This window comes from Carettochelys insculpta, chromosome 1, assembly GCF_033958435.1.
Source record: "Carettochelys insculpta isolate YL-2023 chromosome 1, ASM3395843v1, whole genome shotgun sequence".
In the NCBI taxonomy this organism is placed as follows: domain Eukaryota; kingdom Metazoa; phylum Chordata; order Testudines; family Carettochelyidae; genus Carettochelys; species Carettochelys insculpta.
The window spans coordinates 44,409,274-44,433,050 of NC_134137.1; the positions used below are offsets into that span (position 1 = coordinate 44,409,274).

Here is a 23,777-nt window from a genome sequence, read left to right on the forward strand (position 1 = left end):
GGCAGAAGTGGTGAAGGAATGCTGGGAACTCAGTTTATATCACATTCTTTTACATGTGTGTGTAAAGGTAAATGAGCAGCCAAGTGTATTGTTAGAAAACTGTGCTAGCATGTTAGTCATTGGTAATTTATTTCTCCCATTTTGGCCAAAAAGAAATGGAAACCTTTATTTCTTCATATTGCTTCAGACCCTATAGAATTTCACTAATTAGTTAATATAACATTTGTAAATTGTCAAAATGATTTAGACTTTTGGATGACCTTCCTGATATCATTCTTCTTTTATTCTAGATTTCTCATGGACTGTGATGAACTTATCTCTATGTTCCAAAATATGGGGAAGATTGAATTAGACATACCTACAAAGTAAACATTTTCTTTTTAATAGAGAAAAATAATGCTATGATTCATGCAGTTTTCTTACTGTTGAGCAATTTACAAACACCTGTAGCAAAAGTATGTGCTTAACATAAATCATAATATGCACTGAAAATTTTTACCCTACAGTATGTATAGATGTAGCAAGAGGTGTTAAGGCAGCATTTTAGTCTTTTCTGTTTGATCCAGATAAGAAGCAGGACTTAAGTATAGGTTAAAATTGCTTATTGCGGGATTGTACCTTTATCATTGGGATTTCTTTATGCTAAACATTATGCCAACTTCAAATGACAGACATTGGCTGAGTAATTGGGAAGTCAGTAAAATTACCATGAGTAAATGTAAACTGATCTGTCAGTTTAATGCAAATATGAAAATATTCAGTAACATAGCTTGTGGCTGCTCCTCTGATATTGCCCACTGAAGCTCATCAGTCAATGTAGGACCTTCCCTTCCATCACCAAGGCCTGTTTGTGGCACAGACAGCTAGCTGCATGGGTTAAAGGGCTCCTCTCATACTAGTCTGAAAACCCTGGTGCTTTACATCACTGGCCCAGCAAACAAGAACTTTAGACAAAATTGTCACAGGTTTGGTGGGCCGTTTTCAGCAAGACCCACCACACCAAAAGGCTAAGGGCTACAAGGGCTGTTTGAGCCACCAGCCTCCACTCTGTGCCCAGTTGGGCTCAAACCAAACAGGGAGCCAAGAAACGATATTGAGGGTATGCCTAATGATGACTTACCAGACTGTTCCTTGGATCTGTTTTCCCCAATTTTTTTTCCAGCCTCCTTTTTTCCTCCCCTCAGGGACTGCTATAACCTTAGATTGCTGGGCCCTGAACAGGGTATCACAGTACCATATCCTCCATCTCGCCTCTTTCCATATCCCTCTTCAGAGAACCTTCTCGTGAGAGTCTCTTTGTCAGATGGTTCAAGACTTACTGCAGCTGGATGCGGCTGAGATTTGTATACAGGAATAGGGAGTTTTATTCCCAATGCTTTTTAATCTCAAAGGTCAAAGCTGGTCTCCATCCCATTCTGGACCTGAAGACCTCAGCAGGTACTTAAAGAAGCTGAAGTTCAGCATAGTCTCTCTAACCTCTACCAGTCTCTCCCTAGTTCCATGAGACTGTTATGCTGTCCTCAACCTGAAAGACACACTTCTATGCAATGCTCTTACCGGGACACAGACACTTCCTCTGATTTACACTGATCACTACCAATTTGTAGTCGTCCTGTTTGTCCTGGCTACAGCACCAAGAATGTTTACCAAAACATGGTGTGATGACAGCTTACCTCATGTGCTGGAGATGTAGGTCTAGCCTTACTTCAATGATTTGTTGGTCAAAGGCAGCTCCAGGTTTCCAGTCCAAAGAGACATCGCAATACTGTAAGCCATGTGGTGCTCCCAGGATTTATGGGTGAATGACAAAAAGTCAACATTAGTTCTAGTACAAAAGATAGAATTCATTGGAGCATTGCTCAGCTCCACTTGCTTGAGAGTGTTCCTGTAACTAGACAGGTTTCAGGTCCCGCCAGACCTTATTGCTATAGTATCCATGTTCACCCAAGGATGGCCAAGATCTGCCTGTGTCTGCTGGCCACAGGGTAGCGTGCACCTACATTGTCCACCATGCCTTGCTCTGAATGCTGCTCCTGGAGCAGTGGCTTTGATCAGTCTGTTCTTAGTCCAGGGATCACATGGAGAAGATTGTTACCATCCCTCTGGCGATGCTTATTTTGCTGCAGAGGTGGACTAGTCAGGAGAAGGACCTGGAGGGAGTTCTGTTCAATATCCCCCCCTCAATCCAGTGAGTGGTATCAGACACACCTGACATCAGCTGAGATGCCCATCTTGGAGGTCTTCAAATGCAGTATATATGGTCTCTGGATGAGACAACTCTTCATATAAATGTTAAAGAGCACAGGGCAATCTGGTTGGCATGTGGTATCTTCCTACCTGGCCTGTCAGGCAAAGGTAGTGAGAGCCCTAATGTACAATAGCAAGTCGATGTTACATATCAATGGGCAAGAGTGCATTTGGCAGCTCTCTGGAAAGAGGCGTTCTATCTCTGGGATTTCATCAGCCTCAACATCCACCTAACATGTCATCCCCTTGACATCAAGAACACTGACAGATCATCTCAGCAACGACTTCTCCTCTCCTAATGAGCAATGTTCCTGCTAATTTTTTCATCCGTGTGCAGCATAAATATTTTATGTGCAGCAAGACATGTGAATGTGCACCACCAGTAGAAAAAAAAATGTAGCTGTGAGCACTCTGCTAATTTAGCTGGTTGGCATTTGAATCTCTCCTGAGTGGCTGCACAAATGCACAGCTTACAGGGAAAGTTGATCACAAGTGGTTGCTGCACCCAGAAGTGGCTTGCATGATTTTCCAGTGGTGGAGAACTCTCCAAATAGATTTGTTCATCACCAGGGAAAACAGAAAATGCCAGTGGTTTTGTTGAGATCTTGCCAAGAATAAGGACTCCCTCTCTGATGTCTTCCTCCTGTTGTTGTAGTTGGGGAGCCTGATGTACATGTTCCCTCTGACCCCTATAATCAGCAGTGTACTAGCAAAGATCAAGAGATACAATGTAAAGGTTATCATAATTGCCCAGATATGGCCTTGTCAGCACTGGTTTGGCACATCCATGAAACTGGCCACAGCTTCTCCCTGGCTTCTACTCAGCCATCTGGACCTGCTGTTTCAGGGACCATGGTTGGCTCTTACACCCTAAACTGGCGTCCGTCCACCACTTGGCATGGAAGCTGCTTGGGGAGGTCTAACAAGTCCTCCTTGGAAATAGAAAACCTTCAATCAGACTGACCTGGCCATATGGACAAGGTTTTCCCGCTAGATATTGAAGTGTGGAATCTCTTTCGCTTGCATTCTGTACACTCTGTCTTGGACTACAGGCTGCATCTGAGGACTCGTGGTCTCGCATACTCTTTCTTCCCTTAAAGTGTATCTTGTGGCCCTCTCTGCCTTTTGCTCACTGATTTGGGGTCAAACGGTGCTTTCTTATGATGTAGTGGTCATATTCTTGAGAGGCCTCAAGAGACTCTTCTCATTGGTCTGGTCTCTTATCCCACAGTGGGATCTTAACTTGGTTCTCTCCTGGGTCATGCCTGTCCTTTGAGCCTCTGGTCTCCTGATCCCATTCCCACCTGTCATGAAAGCTTTGATCTCAGAGCTGCAATACACAATCTTCTATAAGATTGTGTATTCTGTAAGACCCCCCCTCCCAATCTGGCTGTCCTACCAAAGAAGGTATATATCTTCCATATGAACTAAGATTTCTTCCTCCCTGTGTTCTGTCCCAAAGCCAGACCAGTGAACAGAGTGGCATTTGCATGCAGTGGACATCCAGAGGACTTTGACTTTTTGCCTGGAACGTACCAAGCCTTTCCATAAATCAGTTCATTTCTCTGTTGCCAGAATGGATAGGCAAAGGGCCTTCTGGTTTCCTCACAGATGATTTCCAGCGGCATAAACTTTTTGCTATAAAAGGACACTGCTTCCCTGTCCCAGTGCCAACAATCGTCAGAGCCCATTTGACTAGAGCTCAGGTCTCCTTGCCAGCCTTCCTGGTATACATCCCTATACAGGACATGTGTAGAGCTTCTGCATTGTCTTCTCTTCACACATTCATGGCATGTTATGCCATCAGTCAGGACAATGATTGTGCCGGGTTGTAATCTCCATGTCCGTGCAGTCCTTTCTGCCTCTGTTACTACTGCTTGGGAGTCTGCTGATATGGAATGGGCATGATCAAGCCCTAGAAGAAAGACGGTTACCTTTTTCTATAACTGGTGTTCGTCAAGATTTGTTGCTCATACCCATTCTTATAACCTGTCCTCCTTTCCCACTGTCAGAGTTTCTGGCAAGAAGAAACTGAGGGTGGGGGAAAAGAGCAGTGCCCGTATACCAGGCTATGCAAGCAACTGCTCCAGAGGGCATTGGAGCCAGTCCCTACAGATACCACTGAGGGAAAAAGCTTCCAGCACCAGTGCATGTGGCAAGCACACATGTAATATGGAATATACCTGAGCAACACATCTTGAAGACACCTGATACAGAGAAAGGTAACTCTCTTTTTGAAACATAGCAGTCATCTTTTTGTAAAGGGTGGAGATTTTAGGATCTGTTCAGGTCTGAGGAACTATTGATTTCTGGGCAAGCTTGTGATATAAAGTATAGCTCTATTTTTGATAGTTTTGTAGGGGAGTAAGGCTGTGTTGAGCATTGCATGTTAGGGATTTGGGGGGTTTGAGGATCAGTGGTTGACATGAGGAGGATTTTTTTCCTATCTTTGTCTTGAAAAAATTGTTGCTTTATTGCTTTGTTGTTTTTGAACCTTTTTAGTAGGTAATATGGGTATCCTGAACTTTTAGAAGATTACTTTTAATTGTATTAATACAAAAAATGCTAATTTGGTTCTTGCGAATAAGTTCTGGTGTCTTTTCTCATAATTGTGATTGTTAAACATTCTGGATTACTGCTACCCTTCTGTGAAATGAAACCTGAATAAGTTAATATTTCTCCAAACAGACATTGTCCTGGAGATGTTGGAAAAAGCATTCTGACAAGCAGTAATCAGGGAGACATATCAGATTGTGACACTTACATGTCAATAGATGAGAATAAATTTACAACACTTTTTAGAGATAATGAAGCAGAGACCCTTACACAGCAAGAACTTGATGTGCATACAGAAGTGAAAAATGTCCAGCTTTATAAATTAATTACAACGTCCTCTCAAAAAACTATTCTGACTTTACCCCAAATGATGTCCGGTCCAGATGTCATAATTGAGGAAATCATGGAAGATGACCAGGAAAGTGAGTTGCTTACTATTAATTTGAATTTATGAATATAATATTTTAAATTAGTCTGTTAAGACTTTCCTTTTTAGCATTCCCCTTCATGTTCTGCTTGCTTTTTCTGTTTTCCATTCACGTTCTAAGATGTATGGGTTCTTGATCTTGATGGTTTCCATTGACTTCTTTAGCCATCACCTTCAGAGTATAGGTTACTAGCTTCTGGAGATTGGTCAGTCTGGGCCTTAATTCAAGCTAGTATCTTGCTGTAACCAGTCACCAATATGTCTCTTACGCTATTTCTAGTTCTTCAAGTGATAACAGATGTATATTCCCCTTCTATGTGGGCATGCTCTGTGCACTGAAGCCAGAGAAATTTGCCTCACAGTACATAGAGGGGCACCACTTGAGTCCTGTGGTCCATAGCTCATCTTGCAGTTAAAGGGCAGTTCCATCCTTGACACCTCTCAGTTCTTTCTCAGGGCCTGTGACTTCAGTTGGAGCTTTCTTTTGTGTTATTTCACTGTGTGCGTTCTGTATGGCAGTATTTTGGGATATTGCTGTATCTAACTAGTAAACAGTTATAATGCTACTTTTTAGGCTTAATTAATACTTAAGCTGGCTGGGATGCCTTCAACAGGCTTAAAACATTGCTTGTTATGTGGGTTGTCTATCCCTAATAGTGTCCCCCGTACACAGAGCTTATTGTGCCTTAGGGAGGAGCAAATTAAATAAATGAGCTTTTCTCTGTAAGTTGCTTGTAAAAGAGAATGCAGGTGGCAAGAGTTTTGCACCTTCTGGAGCATGCCCTGAGATCTGGTTCAGCACTGGGGACCTTCTTAGATGATCTTGTGCCAAAGAGAACTTGAGAGCTGATGTGAGATGTTTCAGGCCTAGAAGTTGACTGTTGCTTCTAGGTGGTGTGTCAGGGTGCTCCTTTTTGTCTTGGAATGGGTCCCTTGCCTCTGTACCTGGACTATAGGGTCTGGACTGCATCTACCCTGGCAATTCTGGTCGGTGGCCAGTCTCCTTCCCTCCTCTCTCACTGCCAGATCTGTCTGCCTCACTGGGGGAGGGGAGTCCCACCACTCTTCCCTCCCTAGCTCTCTTTTAGGGACTCTTGCTTCCTGACCTGCTTTTGGCTTCTTATCTCCCTCATGAGATCTCTTGGACTCCACCACCCATCTGTTTCTCCCCACCAGCTCTGTTTGCCTCAGCTGCTTTTAAGCCTGCTGGCAGTCAGCTTAGCTGGTCCTTGTTAACTGATTGCCTGCCACCAAACCCTATAGCCTCCACCTGAGAGCTTAATTAACTCTTTCTGTTCTTCCCCTAGGCCAGGCTGTGTCCTGGGCTGCCTTTCACCCTTCCGCTTCGGGTCTGCTGGCCTGACCCTGTTAAAAGAAGGAAAATTTTTTTCTTCCCTTAATCCTCCAATGAAAAGTTTTCAGAAGATGGACTAGAGCTATTCCAGGGTGGGGAGAGAGAGAGAGAGAGAGAGTCCTCTTCTAAGATGAATACAGGCTGCCATCAGGATTACTTGGGCGTACAAGATAGTGCTGGGCCCTTTCACTACTTCCAGATCTCAAACTGGTATCTAGATACTGTACCATTGATGTCAATATAATCCGAGAGTTGTTTATTGAGTCTGGTAGTGAGAGCACTGATATCTGTACTGTTTATGCCAGTGGTTCTCAACCTTTCTGGTAACATAGCACACTCAAATGGGACAAAAAATTCCACAGCACATCCACTTTTTTCATCTAATTGACTGCTCCATGCCACATATACTTCACACGTTCTTACATTTACTGTGGTTACATCTCACTAGAGAGGTTTGCAATGTAGTAGTGTATAAAACTAGCTAAACAAGGATCAAATGCATTAGTGTCTCAAACCCACCACAGAATACAGTCTTCGATGGCGAGTACAGACACATTTTCAAAATCTGCTCAATGCCGTGCTAGGATGTTGAGTAAACAAGTAACCACTGAAAGCAGGCTCTCCTCCCCACCAGCCCTTGGAGCCAGGATGTGGCATTTAAACCAAGTCCCAGCTCCAACAGGCTACCCTCTCTTTCTTTCACTCTCCCTTACCATAGCAGGGAGGGGGGGGCAGGCTCCCCACCAGCTCGTTTGGGCCAGGAAGCAGCACTTCCTCTCATGGTGCAGAGAACCACTGTGGGACAGGGGGCAGGGGGACTGATGAAACCCATAACAGCTGGGACTCAGGCAGCCTTGCTGCTTGGGCCCCGGCTGGCATGGGGTCTTCAATCCCTCTGCCCCCTCCCACAACCGCAGCTCAGCAAGAGCCACAGCAAGGGGATATTGACAATTTCACAGCACACTCTGACAGTTCTCATGGCACTCCAGTGGAAAAGCATTGGTCTATACCATTGGCCTGCATGGCAGCATTGGACCGTCTCTGCCTCTCCATTTCTGATTCTCCAGTAATTCAGTGCCATTCAGCTGCCATAGCAGCTTGTACTGTGTCCTCATCACTACCTGATAGAGTGAGAGTTCTTTCTCTCATCAGCACCATTGTCTGCACTGTCCAGAGCCCAGAGTGCGTAACTGAGATCTGCATATCCCTAGATACTGAGCAGTCTGTCAGTGCAGATACTGTAAACTCTTTCATATTCAGCAGTCCCAGGACCAGGAGGTTACCGGATATTCAAATATTCTGGTGAATAGAGGGGTATACCTAGAAAAGTATAACACTAAAGAAAAACAATATTAGATCTTAAGAAACAAACGTACGCAGAACATTGTATTTACTAACAGCAGTAGTATTATTGTACACTGTAAACTTATACTGTGTTTGGTGTACTTGTATTTACCTTCACTGTGTTGTACTTATGGAAAATATACGTAAAACTTACTTTCGGTTAGAACACCGGTGAGAGTTCCAGACAATAGAATGCTGGATATGAAACAGTTTTACTGGACTGTTTTTAGTACCAATGGTGATACATCTGCCTAATCAGTTCCAGGCCCAACTTTGGTACCTACATCTGTTCTGATGCCAACTGTGAGTGTGATGTCCTTAGTAGTTTTCAAACCACCTGCCACTCTACCATCCTCCCTGTGTCCTGCATATTGGCATTCAGATGAAGCTAGTTGCTTGCTTACTTCATGAGCAGTGGCGTCTGTGTTGCCATTAGATGACATCTGGGGTGTTCAGCAAGATGGGAAACATTTTCTCCCTCACCATTGCTTTCAAACACAGCTTACAAAAATGTCCCAGAGCTCCTGTGGCTCACCACTGGTACAAAGATTGGCATCACTCCTGTAGTAGGCATAGGAGCTCTTGGCATGGGGTCTAATGACCATCCGTGTCCTAGCCTTGTCTCCTATGGCCTCCTTGGCATTCTTGGGACATTTATTTGATAGGATTCCTGGTCCTCCAGGTAAAGTCTGAAATCCTACCCATAGTGTCCCCTCTTGAGCTACCTATATTGTAGGAGGAGACATTAGTTGCACTCTGAGATGGTTCAACCTGAACTATGCTTGCAAGGGCATTGGTGCCACAAGAGGCTCCATTGGCCCTCATGGACAACTCCTTAGTGCCATATTCCTTTTCTCTTGTGCTTAAGAATTTTAAGTCTTATTGGGATCTCCTGAAATGGAGGGCTACAGTTGTGGACATTCAGGCTGAGTTTATTCAGGAGAACACCATACAATGATGGATAATATCTAGTTGTTGGTCCCAGCAAAAGTAGCTTTCTATATAAAAGAAGCACTGTTGTCTAATTATGACTTCAATTGGTAAGCCAGGCCCAGTTTTACTGATAACTTCTCAGTCTGGAAGATTTTTAAGGGTGTATTAGTAGAAGGCCATCTAGTGGCCAAGACATTTTGCAGTCAGCACTGGGCAGGGCACATTCTTTTCCCAGCATTTATGGCATCAGTTGTAACTGCAGCCTTGCAGCATAACCCTGGAAGTCCAAGAGAGGATGAATGACTAACTTTTTGATGGAATGGGTTTTATTTTCTGTGGAAGCTGAGAAAGCACTTCATTCCTTTAATGATTCCCAGTCTAGATTGCATTCAGTACGGGTTAGAAGAGGAGGAGGAGGAGTAGTAGTAGTACCTCCTAAAACCAGCATTCTCTGGTCTGTCAACGTTCCTTGTCTGGCAGGATCAGGAATGCTCCTGGACCAGAGACCCATGCAGTAAAGCAAGCTCCAGCCCATGTCCCCCAGCTTCCCAGTGGTGGGTGGCAGCAGCTGCACAGGGCCTGGGCTGATATTCTCACGCAGCCCCATGGGGCTGGAGCTGGGGTCAGAACCAGCACTGCATTCTCATGGCAGCGCTGCAGGACTGGGACAGCTGCGCGGGGCTGGAGCTGGCTTCCTTCAGCAGTTCCGCAGGGCCGCAGCTGGGTCTGGGGCCAGGCTGGAGCTAGCTTCTGTCAGCCCTATGAAGCCAGATCCACATCCCCAGCAGCCCTGCTGAGCTGGAGTTGGTGTCCCACGGTAGCTCTAAGCAGTAAGAGTGGGCACTCCAGCAGCAGCCTAGGCCAGGTTGCCCACACATAACCAGATAGGGGAGCAGCTCAGTGGGGCTGGGGGCAGGATGTTAGTGGTTCAGGGCTGGTGACAGGAAGCCTCTCCTGGTCTGGCAGATTCTCTTGTTTGGAACCAGTCAGGTCCCAACCGTGCTGGACCAGGGAGGTGGAACCTGTAGAAGTTTATATCCCAGCCATTAAAAGAGAGCATTATGGAGGTTATCAAGAGCAGTAGTAGTGCTGCCTTCATTGATGGTTCCACCAGTCATCCTGCTCCACTAGGCAACAAGATGTCTCTAGGATGGGACATCAGTAACAGAGGGGGAGGCCTTCTGGGTCCAGTATAAAACAGCCAACCCATCCTCTGCCAGGTTCAAGCATTCGTTCATTTTGATTTGCGTATTGAAAGCAATATTCCAGTCTTGGAGTTCCTGACTCTATCTGCAGTTAGGATATATGCTTGTCTTACTTCTGTGGTGCTTGGGAGACAACCTTGGATAAACTGGGTCCCCAAGCACTGTGGGATCGGATTATGCCATCCAGTTTCTGTCCATTTCCCCTTCCCACCCTACTATCCTCTCACTTTTCAGGGATTCCTCATATTACCTTTGGTTTGTTCCTTTAGTAGGTTCACAATCTGTTTTGCCAGCTATAGGGGAGGTTCCCCTACCTTGCAGAATCAGGAGAAGGAATTCTATTCCTCGTATTTGCTAACACTCAAGTGACACTTATCCTATATCTCTGCAGTCCCAACAAGTATATCAAAGACATGAGTTTCTGCATAGTTGCCTTCTACTATTTTCTCTGCTTTGAATCATGACTAGCTTGTTTGCCCTCTATCATCAGGATACTTACTACAGGTGGTCATTTTCCTGTTTCACCAGAGGTTTCTGTGATTTGTGTGTCAGGTCAACATAATCAGTACACAGTATTCCCTTGTGACTTGTCTTTGAGTCGTGCATGTTTATGAAATACATGACTATAGTGACACCGAAGCCGTGTCTACACGTGCATGCTATTTCGAAGTAGTGGCACTAACTTCGAAATAGCGCCCATCACGGCTACACGCGCCAGGCGCTATTTCGAAGTTAACTTCGACGTTAGACGGCGAGACTTCGAAGTCGCTAACCACATGAGGGGATAGGAATAGCGCCCTACTTCGATGTTCAACGTCGAAGTAGGGACCGTGTAGTCGTTGCGCGTCCTGCAACTTCGAAATAGCGGGGTCTGCCATGGCGACCATCAGCTGAGGGGTTGAGAGACGCTCTCTCTCGAGCCCCTGCGGGGCTCTATGGTCACCATGGGCAGCAGCCCTTAGCCCAGGGCTTCTGGCTGCTGCTGCAGCAGCTGGGGATCCATGCTGCAGGCACGGGGTCTGCAACCAGTTGTCGGCTCTGTGTATTTTGTGTTGTTTAGTGCAGCTGTGTCTGGGAGGGGCCCTTTAAGGGAGCGGCTTGCTGTTGAGTCCGCCCTGTGACCCTGTCTGCAGCTGTGCCTGGCACCCTTATTTCGATGTGTGCTACTTTGGCGTGTAGACGTTCCCTCGCAGCGCCTATTTCGATGTGGTGCCGTGCAACGTCGAAGTTGAATATCGACGTTGCCAGCCCTGGAGGACGTGTAGACGTTATTCATCGAAATAGCCTATTTCGATGTTGCTACATCGACATAAGCTATTTCGATGTAGGCTTCACGTGTAGACGTAGCCCAGGTCTTACAGGAGGAATTCATCTCTTGCCATACCTGGATGATCAAGTTAGGGGGGAGTAGGTTCCAGATTTATGATAAAATATGTAAGAGGTTTTTTTTTTCCTACTTTGACCCAGTACCTGAAGCTATCTAGTTATTTTCAGATTCTTTTTCTCCTTGTCCGCTTATTCTAAAGCTAAACAGGAAAATATTAAAAATATTGTCCAATTTTTTTATTTAATGGTTTTCTTATGTTTGTTAGGATTGCCAAGATACCTACAGCATATTTCACTAAAGCTGATGCTACAACATAATTAACCTTTATAGAATGCAAATATTTTAGCTGTTCTTGTTCTCACTGATTTGACTCATTTTGTTTGACTCTTTTTGGGAAAAGGATGGTGATCTCTTGCTTTGATCACATGCACAAACCTGCTAATTAACTACTGCTTATCTTCTTAAAATCAGAGTTAGCATACTGTAAACAGTGTACTGTTTACTGCAGGTGCATTTACTCTAGTCTCCTTCAAAGGGCGCATGCTAAGCAGACAGCTTGGAGGAGGCTAATGAGGTGCAGCAATGCACATGCAGCACCTCATTAGCATGATGGCTGCCACGGAAACTTCGAAGCTGCTAACTTCAAAGCACTGACAGGCAGTTTAGGTGCGGGCACTTTAAAGTACGTGCCAAACTTCAAAGCTCCCTTACTGTTGGGAGCAAGGGAACTTCAAAGTTTGGTGCATACTTCAATGCACCCACGGCTACACTGCCTGTTAGTGCTTCGAAGTTAGCAGCTTCGAAGTTCCTGTGGCAGCCGTTATGCTAATGAGGTGCTGCATGTGCATTGCAGCACCTCATTAGCCTCCTCCGACCTGTCTGCTTAGCATGCCCTCTTCGAAGGAGCAGTAGTGTAGATGCACCCTCTGAGGTACAGCAGAGTAACTGTCATCTCTAAATAATTACACATGTCTTTATTAAATAAGTTGATAGTATAAGTATAATCATGAAGAGACAGCTTGAAATGTTAATTTTTAAGATGAAAATTTAGCACAATGAGTAAGTTGTTTTTTCCCTTCCCCAAAAGTGAATGACATGTAAACCAGTGTACTGCTCTTCTCTAATTCTTAGTATACTTCTAGTGCTTCATCTGTTCATGGCTTTCTTAGGCTGCAATGAAAGTGGGTACAGTTGTTTTAATTTTCCCTGCTAATGTGAAATTTTATAGGCAACAGTGAAAGTGACAGATTATCTTCACTGAGCTGCTTTTTTCAAAGCTAGAGCATCGGTAAAGCAAGATAGTAGAATTATTAGCCAAGTGAGCTTAGTAATTATCAGACACTATCTAAATGGAAGCTACGGAAAACTTCCAAGGACATCACATTGCTCTCTGCTTTCTCAGTAGCTGGTAGAAGTGTTTGGCTCCTCATCAGTGTTGACCATGGACAGTGAGGGCCCTCTTCTGCAAGTTCATTCCCCTGACTTTTTTTTTTTTTTTTTTTAATGTAACCCTTCTGCCAGAAGTAGTCAGCTGGAACCAGGGCCAGGTTCAACATCTAGGGTTCCTTTTCATCCATCTCACATAGAACCGGCTTGAGCCCCCACCCATAGCCTGGAAAATTCACACACCCCTGGGCATCTCAGAGAGGCAATGCTTCTCCACTCACAAGCACCGAGTCTGAGTATAGAAAAGAAATTTTTAATGAAAGAGGCAGAAAAATTTTATGACATAAGCTTGGGAAAATACCACACCCAGAGTTCATAACCAACCCTCAAGTAACTGTCCCAGATCAAATGGCTTGAGCAGTGTCCTTTGCCTCTCAGGCTCACTAGTCCAATACTGTAAGGATCCAGTCCACACAGCCAGACTTTCTCTGTGTCCCACTTACAACTCTGTCCAGTCCGTGTAGGCTATGACACATCACCCTGATGCATTCCCTCATTGAGCCTGCGGCAATGCCATCTTTGTGCTGGTCTGGCATTCTGCTTACCCCTCCCAGCTGCCCTGCTGGCCACCTGCTGCTTCACCTACTGGCTGCCCGCCAGTCACTCCTGACAGCCACCTGTCCACTGTGCTCTGCCAGATGTTTTCCTGATGTCTTGTGGGTTTTGCTGTAGGCTGTTTGTGGCTTCAGCTCTCAGTGATTTCAGCTCATAGTGGTATTCAGCTCTGGGCCTAGCCACAGCATCTCAGTATCCACCAAGGTGGAGCCTCACAAAATAACAATAGACCCAGCTTTAGATCTGTCTTTGAACATGGAGTGGGGGGGAGAACTTGGCAAACCAGTCTTACAGCTGTATAGCCAAAAGGCTCCCTGCCAGTTGGTTCAACCACTATCCTTTCCCTTTAAACCTCACAGTGCTTTGATGGAGGAAGCCCTGTGTGATCCATACCTTACACAGCAGCAATGACTGCCGTGTACCCCCACAACAAGTTCAAGCATTGCTGAGACTCCACAATTCTTACACTCAGCGATAGCATAAATTGTGACTTTGCAACAACATGTTGTTTACAATACATGAGACCTCATTGCTTCACCTGCTACCCATTAGGTTTTGTTTTAAAGGCATTGCATATGCACACCTTTGCATTTTCATGCAAATAATCTCTAAAGGACACACTTCCCAAATTCTTTCTTATATTTATGTCGGGTATCTCACTCATACCTACTTGTTCAAACTGAGTTAGTGGGTGTAAATTGTTATGAGAGAGATTTTAAGAAGTAATTTGGATTACAAATTCTTTGAAGGGACCTTTTTGTGTTTATACAGCATCTAGCACAATAGGGGTCTGATCCATGATGGAAGCTCCTACTAGTTGATGTATTCTGCTAGCTAGTAATAAGCCCTAGACAGAGACAATGTAGGAGGAAAAGTAGAGAGCAGTTGGACGGAAAGAAAGAGAAATGTTCTGTAAGTGTGAAAGAGTGGTGAAAAGAGGAAACAGACACAAATAATGACAGGAAAGATATACTTCTTCCTAGAAGAGGAAAAAAAAGATTTAGCAAAAGTTATAGGAATAGTAAAAAGTTACATTAAAGCTTGAGTCTTATTGGATACAATTATTTTGCAGGAGATGGCATGGCAGATCAATTATTTTTCACTCTTGTTTGTAGTAGGTTCAGTCCTCTTGCTAACAGATGGTGGGTAATTCTTTCCAACCCAATTTGTCTCTAGAAGTACTAAACTCTTATTTTTTCAGAGCACTCTTCAGAAGAGCACATCATCGGGAAAAGGGGGTGACTGTAGTTAGACTGAAAGAATGGTAGGTAGGTTATTTGCTGATAGCGTGTACCTTTCAAAAGTGTCAGTGTGACTAATCAGTACTTATTAATATTTTACTTAATTGTAAATAAAACTCTCACATTGGTGAGATATCAGTTGGTTATCAGTAGATGTTTCATGTATACTGTTTTCTGAACTGTTCTACACAGAGGCTGAAGAATTAGTTTTTGTCAGCCATGTAATAAACCCGTGCCATTTCTATATTCGGAGATATTCACAGAGGAAAATTGCTATCTTTTTGGGAAAAAAGCTGAGTCACTTTTGTAACAATAAGAGTTCATACGTTAGTCCTTCAGACACTTTGGAACTAGGTAAGTCAGTTTTCAAATGAATAATCTAAAATTCCATATTGCAATATCTGATTATAGTTTCATGATTTTTATTCTCCATTAGTTAAGTGTTTGGCTAGTGAATTTATCCTATAGATCTGGAATGATTGTTGCTCTGGTGAGTCACTACTGAACTGCAAGAGAGACAGAACACATTTTCATATTTTTTTTTATAGTTATGCACTCAGGTACATATTAAGTCACGTAAGTGAAAGTGGCCTGATCTTCAGAAAGTCTGGAGCACAGAGCTTCTCTTAGCTTGAGCAACAGTTGAGTGCTTTGTACGCTTGAAAATCCTAAAAGTTGTATGTCCCTGGTTATGGATTTACAATGTGAATATAGTCATTAACTGGGTGTGACCTTTTTTTTAAACTACGTGAACTGAAAATATATTAGATCCAATTTGTTCATTTAGTGTGTAAACAACATACTCTGTCATGGGTGCAACCTTCCTTTTGTATGGTTAATTAACTCTGGAAATCTGGCAGCAGTTAAAGAAGTCCAAAATATATTAGATCTATCCCTTGTCCATGTGTGATCGATGTTGGTCACATCATTTAATGCACTTCAGGAAAGTTCCTATGTTGAATAGTAATGAAAGTATTAAAAGAACCAGAATAGAATGATAAGGTTGAATAATAACAGGGATTTTATCATCTAGCAAGTCAGTATTTGACAGTTTGCTTCCTAAAATGTGCAAAAACAGTTGTTTGGTGGCTGATGTAAAATCTGGTTGCAGTTATCAGTTGAATAAGTGTATGACAGTGAGGAACATACTGGATTCCTTAACTGTTAATTACTAGATATTTTCATGTTTGGATTTTTTAAACTGTAGAGTTTTTATAAAGGAAATAATATAGCCATTGATTTTTATTTGAACCTTAATTTTTTTACAAAGCGGTTTGTTTGCAGCCTACATCAGTTTCTTTTTAAAGTGATGGCCTCTGTGTATTCCACTCGGGTACACGTGCTGCATGCTCCTGAGATTGACGCACCTTTTTAAAATTCCAGTTGTCCATACCACCACAGTTTTTTTCCCCCCTCTGTGGTGCTAATCAAGGACATAAAGGGCAAAGTGGACAGATGACTCTCCAGTTTGTTCTAACCACCACATAATACACAAACCTCTTCAACATGAGATCATGCCTTAAAGATATAAGGCTCCACCAGTATCAACTCTAGTGACAATGCTTAAAACAAGGGATCAGGACCCACCAGCACAGTTTAAGAACTCCAGGCTTGAAATGGACAAAACCTGATAGAACCCTCTGGATCCAAGTGATCCCAATTAGAAGAAAACCCCTGTGCTCTGGGAAGGTCCAAAACCTTCATCTTTCCAAACAGCATCTTCACCTGTCCCCATTTTTAATTCCTGTTTCTTTCAAGTCCATCCTTATTCAAGGTTATTGAGATACAAGAAGAAGAATCTGCCTCAAGAAAATGAAGTTTTCCCCTGTATTCTCTGTGATCAGGAGCATCCCTCTGCCAGTACAGAAGTCTCTGTCATTTGTGAAGGAACTTACCTTTTCGTGGTCTGAGTTGGAAGCTCCAGACAAACCACTGTCTTAGTGTATGTGGAGTAGGAAAGACCCGAGAAAGGTAGAAGATCTGGGTTCTGTCTACCTAAATATAACTATACAGGTGTTCATGCACCAGGTCCCCATGATTGGTTGACCCTTTCTGCTGGTATTACTGGGATCTCTGAGTTCCCACATCTGTACGCAAACTGTACTTGTCATATGCTAGCCAGCTGCTGGATTTGTGATTATGGGGAAGAAGAAATAGTTGAACTGGATCTGATTATCCTAAATGCTGTCTTATTCTCCTCACAGATGAAACAGTTGCTCCTCCTTCACTTTCCCTGTTTGCTGACGACAGGCATTATCGGGATCATCTATAGAGAGTGACATCTTAGCTACAGATCCCAGTACAGAAGATCTGATATCCTATCACTGGACATCTTACAACCTTCTGAACCCATTGGGCTGGCTCCTCCAATTAAGGAGACCGTTTGGCAAACACTTGCCTCTGTTCCCTCCACCAATAGACATGCAGACAGAAAATACTTTCTTATTCTTCCACCCACAGCTGAATTCACTTGTTGATGCTGTCAGTCATCAAGAGAAACAGCACATAACTTAGCAATTGCTGGCACCAACACAATTCTTCCACCACAAGGACATTTGAGGTTGCATCAGTACCCCAATCTCAGCTCCTTGGCACCAATCAGTTATATAGCTGTAGACCTAACCATCCTTCCTTACCTCCTTTTCCCTCTTGCACAAACATCAAAGTAGAAGTAAGCTGGCATGATAGATTCTCTGCCAACTCTGCTGTCTGACAGAAAAGAGGCCTTCTTGGGAGCCCCCCAGTATTAAACCTGCTCACCTTGGCCCAGGTTATGGAAACCATGGCCCATCTCCACCTTGTTCCATGCACTGGCCACCACAGGACTCTTAGGTGAACTGTAGACACCATTATGCCTCCCCATCTACTCCAGCATGATGGGGAATCAGATCTTGCCCACCTGATACCAATGAAACAGCATCTGAAATCTTGGACAACACATTGTCAGATGAGGAGAGTCATGGTTCCACACGCCCCAAGTCAACAACAACTCCTCACCAAGTGAAGAAGTCATATTGCCCATTCCTACACCTTTTGATAACCTCACATAGTTCCAAAAAATGTTCAAGTGCTGGCTACCCAAAACTTCACACTGCAGGAAGTACAAGAGAAACAACAGACATTGCAAATTCTGCAACTCTCAGCTACTACCAAAATTGCCCTCCTTGTTGTTGAGGGGATTATGGAACCTGTGGAATACATTGGCAAACACCTGCCTCTGTTCCACAACACTAAAATCATGCAGACAGAAAATACTTTTTGGCCATAGGCAAACATTTGCTTGTTGCTGACACCATCAACATGGAATGAAACAACTGCAGTTTCAGTCCACACCCAGGATTAGGAACATTAGCATCTAGACCTCTTTGGATGGAAAATTATATTCATCTATGACCCTCTATTTCTGTGTCACAAATTATTCAGCACTCCTGGCCATCTACATCTACTCCAGTTATGCCAAACTGTGGGAGTTCCTTGACAGCTTGCCAGAATGTAAGCTCTGCAATTGCAATTTATCATCAAAAAGGATCAAATGTTAGCCTGAAGAGTCCTACAGGCAGCTGTGGACATTGCTGAACCACTGCCACAGCTGTTGTGATGCAAATGGCCTCCTGGCTACAAGACTTGGGAATTCCCAAGTAGCTTGAGCTCAGGGTCAAAGAGCTCCCATTTGACAGGGTGCGGTGCATCTATTTACATCCAAAACTGACAAGGTTCTCTATACCATGAAGGACTCATGACATGCTCCACATGCCAGTTAGCTACACACCACTCAATAAGAGATGGTGCTACACGCCATGCCAGAGGCCTTGTGACACACTTTCCACTGCCAAAATCAATGGCAATATTGAACATAGACCAAATAGTGCTCTCAGAGATGCTGTGTGTCACACTCTCAATCTCTGGCAAACCAGCTCTCCATGTCCAAAGCCCAGTTTTGAAGCTCTGGTTGAAGGTTTGACCTCTCACAAGAACCAACAGTAATATATATCTGCCTGTCTGGCCTTTTTTAATTCCCATTCTCTCTCTCTCCCCCCCTCTCTCTCCTAGCCTCCCCATCCCTCTTCAGGGAATTTCTCTCAAGCACCTCCTACAGCTAGTGGTAGTGTCCCCTGGAAGTTGTGTACTTGTGCAGCTGCTAAAGAGAGATTCAGATTCCACCCTGCTGCTTAGCAGAATGCCTGCATCTAGGTTTTGTTTCTACTGGTGATGCATGTGTACATAAAAATTGATTCTGCACATGGATGCAAAGGATTAGAGGGAATAGTGACTAGAGGTACACCACCACTTTCAGACAGGTGTCCTGGAAGCAGTTCTCTCTCTATAGCAAGGAAGAGGATTTTTCCTCTAACTACTGCCTCCTGCTCAACTCTCCCCATGTATTTTTGTCCCAATTTTAGACCTCAGAAAACTCAAATCTGTATGCAGTATTCAAGATGGTCACTTTTGCTGCAATTATACCAGTTCTGGACCTTAAGATGCATGTTTTCATATCAATATTTTTCCTGCCAACAGAAGTTTTCTCAGATTCTCAGTGGGTTTTCTCAGATTCTACTAATATGACATACTCCCATTTAGTCTGTCCACCATCCCATGAGTCTTGTCATAGACACTTACAGTAGTAGCGGAGGTTAGGGAGAGGGTCCAGAGTGACTGAGACAAATTGGAAGACTGGGCCACGAGAAATCTGATGAGGTTCAATAAGGACAATTGCAGAGTCCTGCACTTGGGTTGGAAGAATCCCAGGCGTTGTTACAGGCTGGGGTCCGACTGGCTTAGTAGTAGTTCTGCAGAAAAGGACCTGGGAGCTGTAGTGGACGAGAAGCTGGACATGAGTCAACAGTGTTCCATTGTAGCCAAGAAGGCTAATGGCATATTAGGTTGCATCAAGAGGAGTGTTGCCAGTAGATCCAGAGAAGTAATTATTCCTCTTTATTTGGCTTTGGTGAGGCCTCATCTGGCGTACTGTGTCCAGTTCTGGGCCCCCAATTATAGGAGGGATGTGGACACACTGGAGAAGCTCCAGCGGAGGGCGACCAAACTAATTAGGGGGCTGGAGCATATGACCTATGAAGACAGGTTGAGGGAATTGGGTCTGTTTTTAGTCTGCAGAAGAGAAGACTGATGGGGGACTTGATAACAGCCTTCAGATTGTTGGAGAGAGGCTGTTCACAGTGGTCACAGATGGCAGAACATGGAACAATGGTCTCAAGTTGCAGTTGGGAAGGTCCAGGTTGAACATTTAGGAAAAACTTTTTCACTCGGAGGGTGGTGAAGAATTGGAATGGTCTACCCAGGGAAGTAGTGGAGTCTCCATCCCTGGAGGTGTTTAAGTCTCGGCTCGACAAAGCCCTGGCAGGGCTGATCTGATGGGTTTGGCCCTGCCTAGGGCAGGGGGCTGGACTGGATAGCTTTTTTAGGTCTCTTCCAGCTCAGTTGTTCTATGATACAGATGAGTCACTCTTCTACCAAAGCTGCTCACCTTCCTAAAATGGTAGATACTACCCCAAAACTTATTTGAGGGCCTCACTTTTCTCCACTCTCCTCTTTTGCTGGTCTTCACCATGGATACATCCCTCATAGGCTTGGGGTACTCATCTAGACTGCCTTACTGTCTAGGGCAAGTGGTCCCTACCAGAATTCAGCCTATACATCAATGTCTGGGAAATCTTGATGGCACCCAGTGCTTGCCATCACTTTCTACCATCAGTATGAAACAAGATCATGCTCATTCTCGCCAACAATATTGCATGTTGCATCAGTACCCCAATCTCAGCTTGCATGTATGGTAGTTGGCAGGGAGGAGCTCTGTCTCACAATCTTGTGCACTGAAGCTCTCAAATTGTGGAATTGGTGCATCTGCAACATCATCACCCTGACCACATCCTACGTATCACAGCCAGAGCACCATGGCAGACGCTCGGTTGTCATTTCTCAGAACAGCATAGTGGCAGAAAAGTCCCACCTTCATTAGGGTAATTTTCTGCAAATGGGGTTATCTGCAGATCGATCTCTTTGCACCGCTAAAGAATTGCAAATATCATCCTTTGGCTCCAGAGCAGATCTCAAATCAGGATCACAGGGAGCTGCCCTTCTCATGACATGGAGTATCTCTGTCCTGTACAGGTTCCTACACATTGTGCGAATCCCACGAGTCATACACAAGATGCGCATGGACCTTGCATACATTATCTTCATCCCAACATGGCACATACAGACCTGATTTCCTTACCAGTCTCAGCTTGCAGTATGTAATCCTCACCCGCTGATCCTCTGACTGGATCTACTCTTGTGGTACCACGACCTTTCCTTGCACTCAAACCCAGGCCTTCTCTAGCTCAGAATGTGGCTCCTCCTATGGTTCCAACATAGGAAAGAAACCTGTTCCAACAGAGTAAAGCATGTATTACTAAATAGCTATTGTCCCACAATCAAAAATGCTTACTGCACAAATGGAAAAGATTCTCTCTATGGTGCCATATGAAACCACATCATGCTTTCAGCAACATACCTAACAAAGTAGTGGGTAAAAATATCTAGTGGAGAATCTCAGCAGGCAGCTCTTCAGAGACTACAAAGGAAAAATACAAAACTCTCTCTTCTGAATGACATCTTGGCTCAGACAAACAAGAAATTTAGTTTGTACTGTTCAGAGCCTCATTAGGGCAGGGCTCCAGTGGTGATGTCCTCCTGCTTCCCTGGACAAACCATGTGAGGTATGCCTTACCTTCCATTCCCTTACAACCAGTTTTGGAGAAGATTCACCAGGAGATGTAACCCAGATCATTCTCGTTGCACCCACCTGAGCCAAAGAGTTTTGAATTCTAGACTCCCTTCTGAATGTCAGTCCATCCTTTCCAGAGCTGTTCATATGAGTTAACTGCAAAATCAGACATTCTAGCCTAAACACTTTTTCTTGTGGCCTGGTATTTTGGATAGACATCAGACCTGGAGCGCTCATGTTCAGAGGCTCCTCAGACTATTCTCAACCACAACAGAAATGTCTCCACCAGAAAAATGCTATGTAGCTAAGGGGAAGTGTTTCTCTACCTGGATGTTACAGGAGAGGGGTTGATCCACACAATGTCTAACCCTTGGTTAGCAGCAGGCACACACCAGTTATAGTAAGTAATGTAAATATTCCATGGTCTGTTATGATCCCTGACAGATATAAAAGAAAATATTGTTCTGAGTGTACATCTACACTACTCAGTAGTTCAACACAGTCAGTGTCTGTCTTCTGGGGTTTGACTTTACATTATTGGGGGGGTCATGTGAAATCGAACTAACGGGGTCAACAGTCAACCCCTGTAATTCCTCAGTCTCACAAGGAGTAAGGGAGGTCGAAGGGCAAGAGTTTCTCCCATTGATCTCCCTTAGTGAGTATGGTCAGGTAAGTCTATCATAGATAAATTGATTGCAGCTATACAGTTCCTGTGGCTGGAATTGCATATCTATGATCGACTTTAAGGTCTAGTGTAGACCTGGCCTGAGACATACTTGCTGGAGTGTTGTAAGGACAAGGTCAATGTACCTGGGTTGTTGGGAGGAGGAAATGAACCTGTGACCTTAAGGGCTAAAGCCATGTGCTTTACCTCATGAACTAAAAGCCAGCTTCCCTTCAGGTAAGGGTATAGAGCAAATATTTTAGTCTTGCTTGTCAGCAGTCTCAGTGCCTCTGGGGTTACAAAAGCAAAACAAGAGAAGTAATTTTTCCACTTGTTCAAACTGATAAGACATAAACTAGCTGAATGGTACAATGTTAACTGTGGAGGGATATACTAAAATATAACAGTTTCTAAGCTAAGATGTTTAAGTCATCAATGTAGTTGGTTTAACGTTGTAATAGTTTCTTTAATCTTTATTTAGGTGCAAGAATCTTTATCAACAGTAAAGAAAATGGAATGTGGTGCCGTGGAACTATCACTGATTTGATTCCTCTGGAAAGTAAAAATAAGGAAAAACTCTGCGGTCCAACAAAATACAGAATTTATGATGTTGCAGTGATGCAAGTATTCATGGTAGACTTTGGGAATTCTGAAGTTTTAGTTGTTTCAGGGTATGATTATCTTATAGTTACATCCCTTCTTTCTGGATTAAAAACAGATTCTTGTCTCAAAGTGGTATTTTATGTCTGGTTTCTGATGGGAATCTGTACTATTAAAGTCAATAAAACTATCTTTTCACAAGTTAATAACCAAATACCAAATGACTATGCTGTGTGACTTGCATACAGTCACACATGCAAAAAAAAGTATGAAATTAACCTGTGAGAAAATATGTGCGCTAAGTTACTGTATAAAACATAAGTGTTTAAAATTGCACCCTTAGAAGATTCACTTTCTGAACAAGATACATTGCCATGTTGCCACATCTTTCAACTTTATAGTGATAGTGTCTTTCTACAAGCAGTCACTCCTACAGTAATGACAACATGAGAATCTTAGCTTTCATTTTTAAAAAAAGGTTTGTAGCTCTCAGGGTTACAGAGAGAAGTTTGAAAATGTGATGAAGTGCAACCTTATTGATCAATTCCAAAGGGAAACAAAAGTACCTTAAATGTGGTCTTTTTTTGGAAGACTTATAAACCAATCTTGTATGGATTTTTTTTTTGGGGGGGAGGATGTTGAATCTTGATTTTTAGATATTTGGAGTTTGCAATACTGCATTTCTCAGTCATAATAGTAAGAGGAATCGTGGTTTCAGAGGTTCTAAGAATGAATTCGGAGAAGTAATTTTTGGTGATGCTGGAGCTTCTTGCAGTGCCTTTTCTAACAGCATCAAACTTCGAATAGCATATAACATTGTCATGAACCTATTCTACTACTCTGGCAACATTTTCATATCTTGTGCCAATGAAGTTGAACTGAATTTTGTTTGAGTTCTGTAAATGTATTAAGGTGACATGTTTTTAAAAAAAAAATCCGTAGTTTCTGAACTGTTCCTGTGGGAGAGTGCTTAGAAGTGGTCAGAACAAGGGTCTGGCAGAGTAGGAGTTTTGGGTTTAATGCTTGCTGTTGCAGTAACTGAATAACCTTGTGAAGTCAGGTAATATCTCCACTTCAGCTTTTCTCTTGGTAAAATGAATACAAGTTACAGAATTGCTTGTGCTGTCACAGATTGAACAACATTGGCTATAATA

General features: G+C 43.5%; 1 protein-coding gene across 1 annotated transcript in view; it reads left to right on the forward strand.

Annotated features, from left to right (window-relative positions):
- The window catches only part of RNF17 (ring finger protein 17), a 170,672-nt gene that overhangs the window by 53,913 nt on the left and 92,982 nt on the right, over positions 1–23,777 (forward strand). The window contains exons 7-10 of the mRNA XM_074982032.1: positions 291–365; positions 4,936–5,225; positions 14,828–14,989; positions 22,505–22,694. Of these exons, the coding sequence (XP_074838133.1) occupies positions 291–365; positions 4,936–5,225; positions 14,828–14,989; positions 22,505–22,694 (717 nt within the window). The remainder of the gene's footprint in view (positions 1–290; positions 366–4,935; positions 5,226–14,827; positions 14,990–22,504; positions 22,695–23,777) is intronic.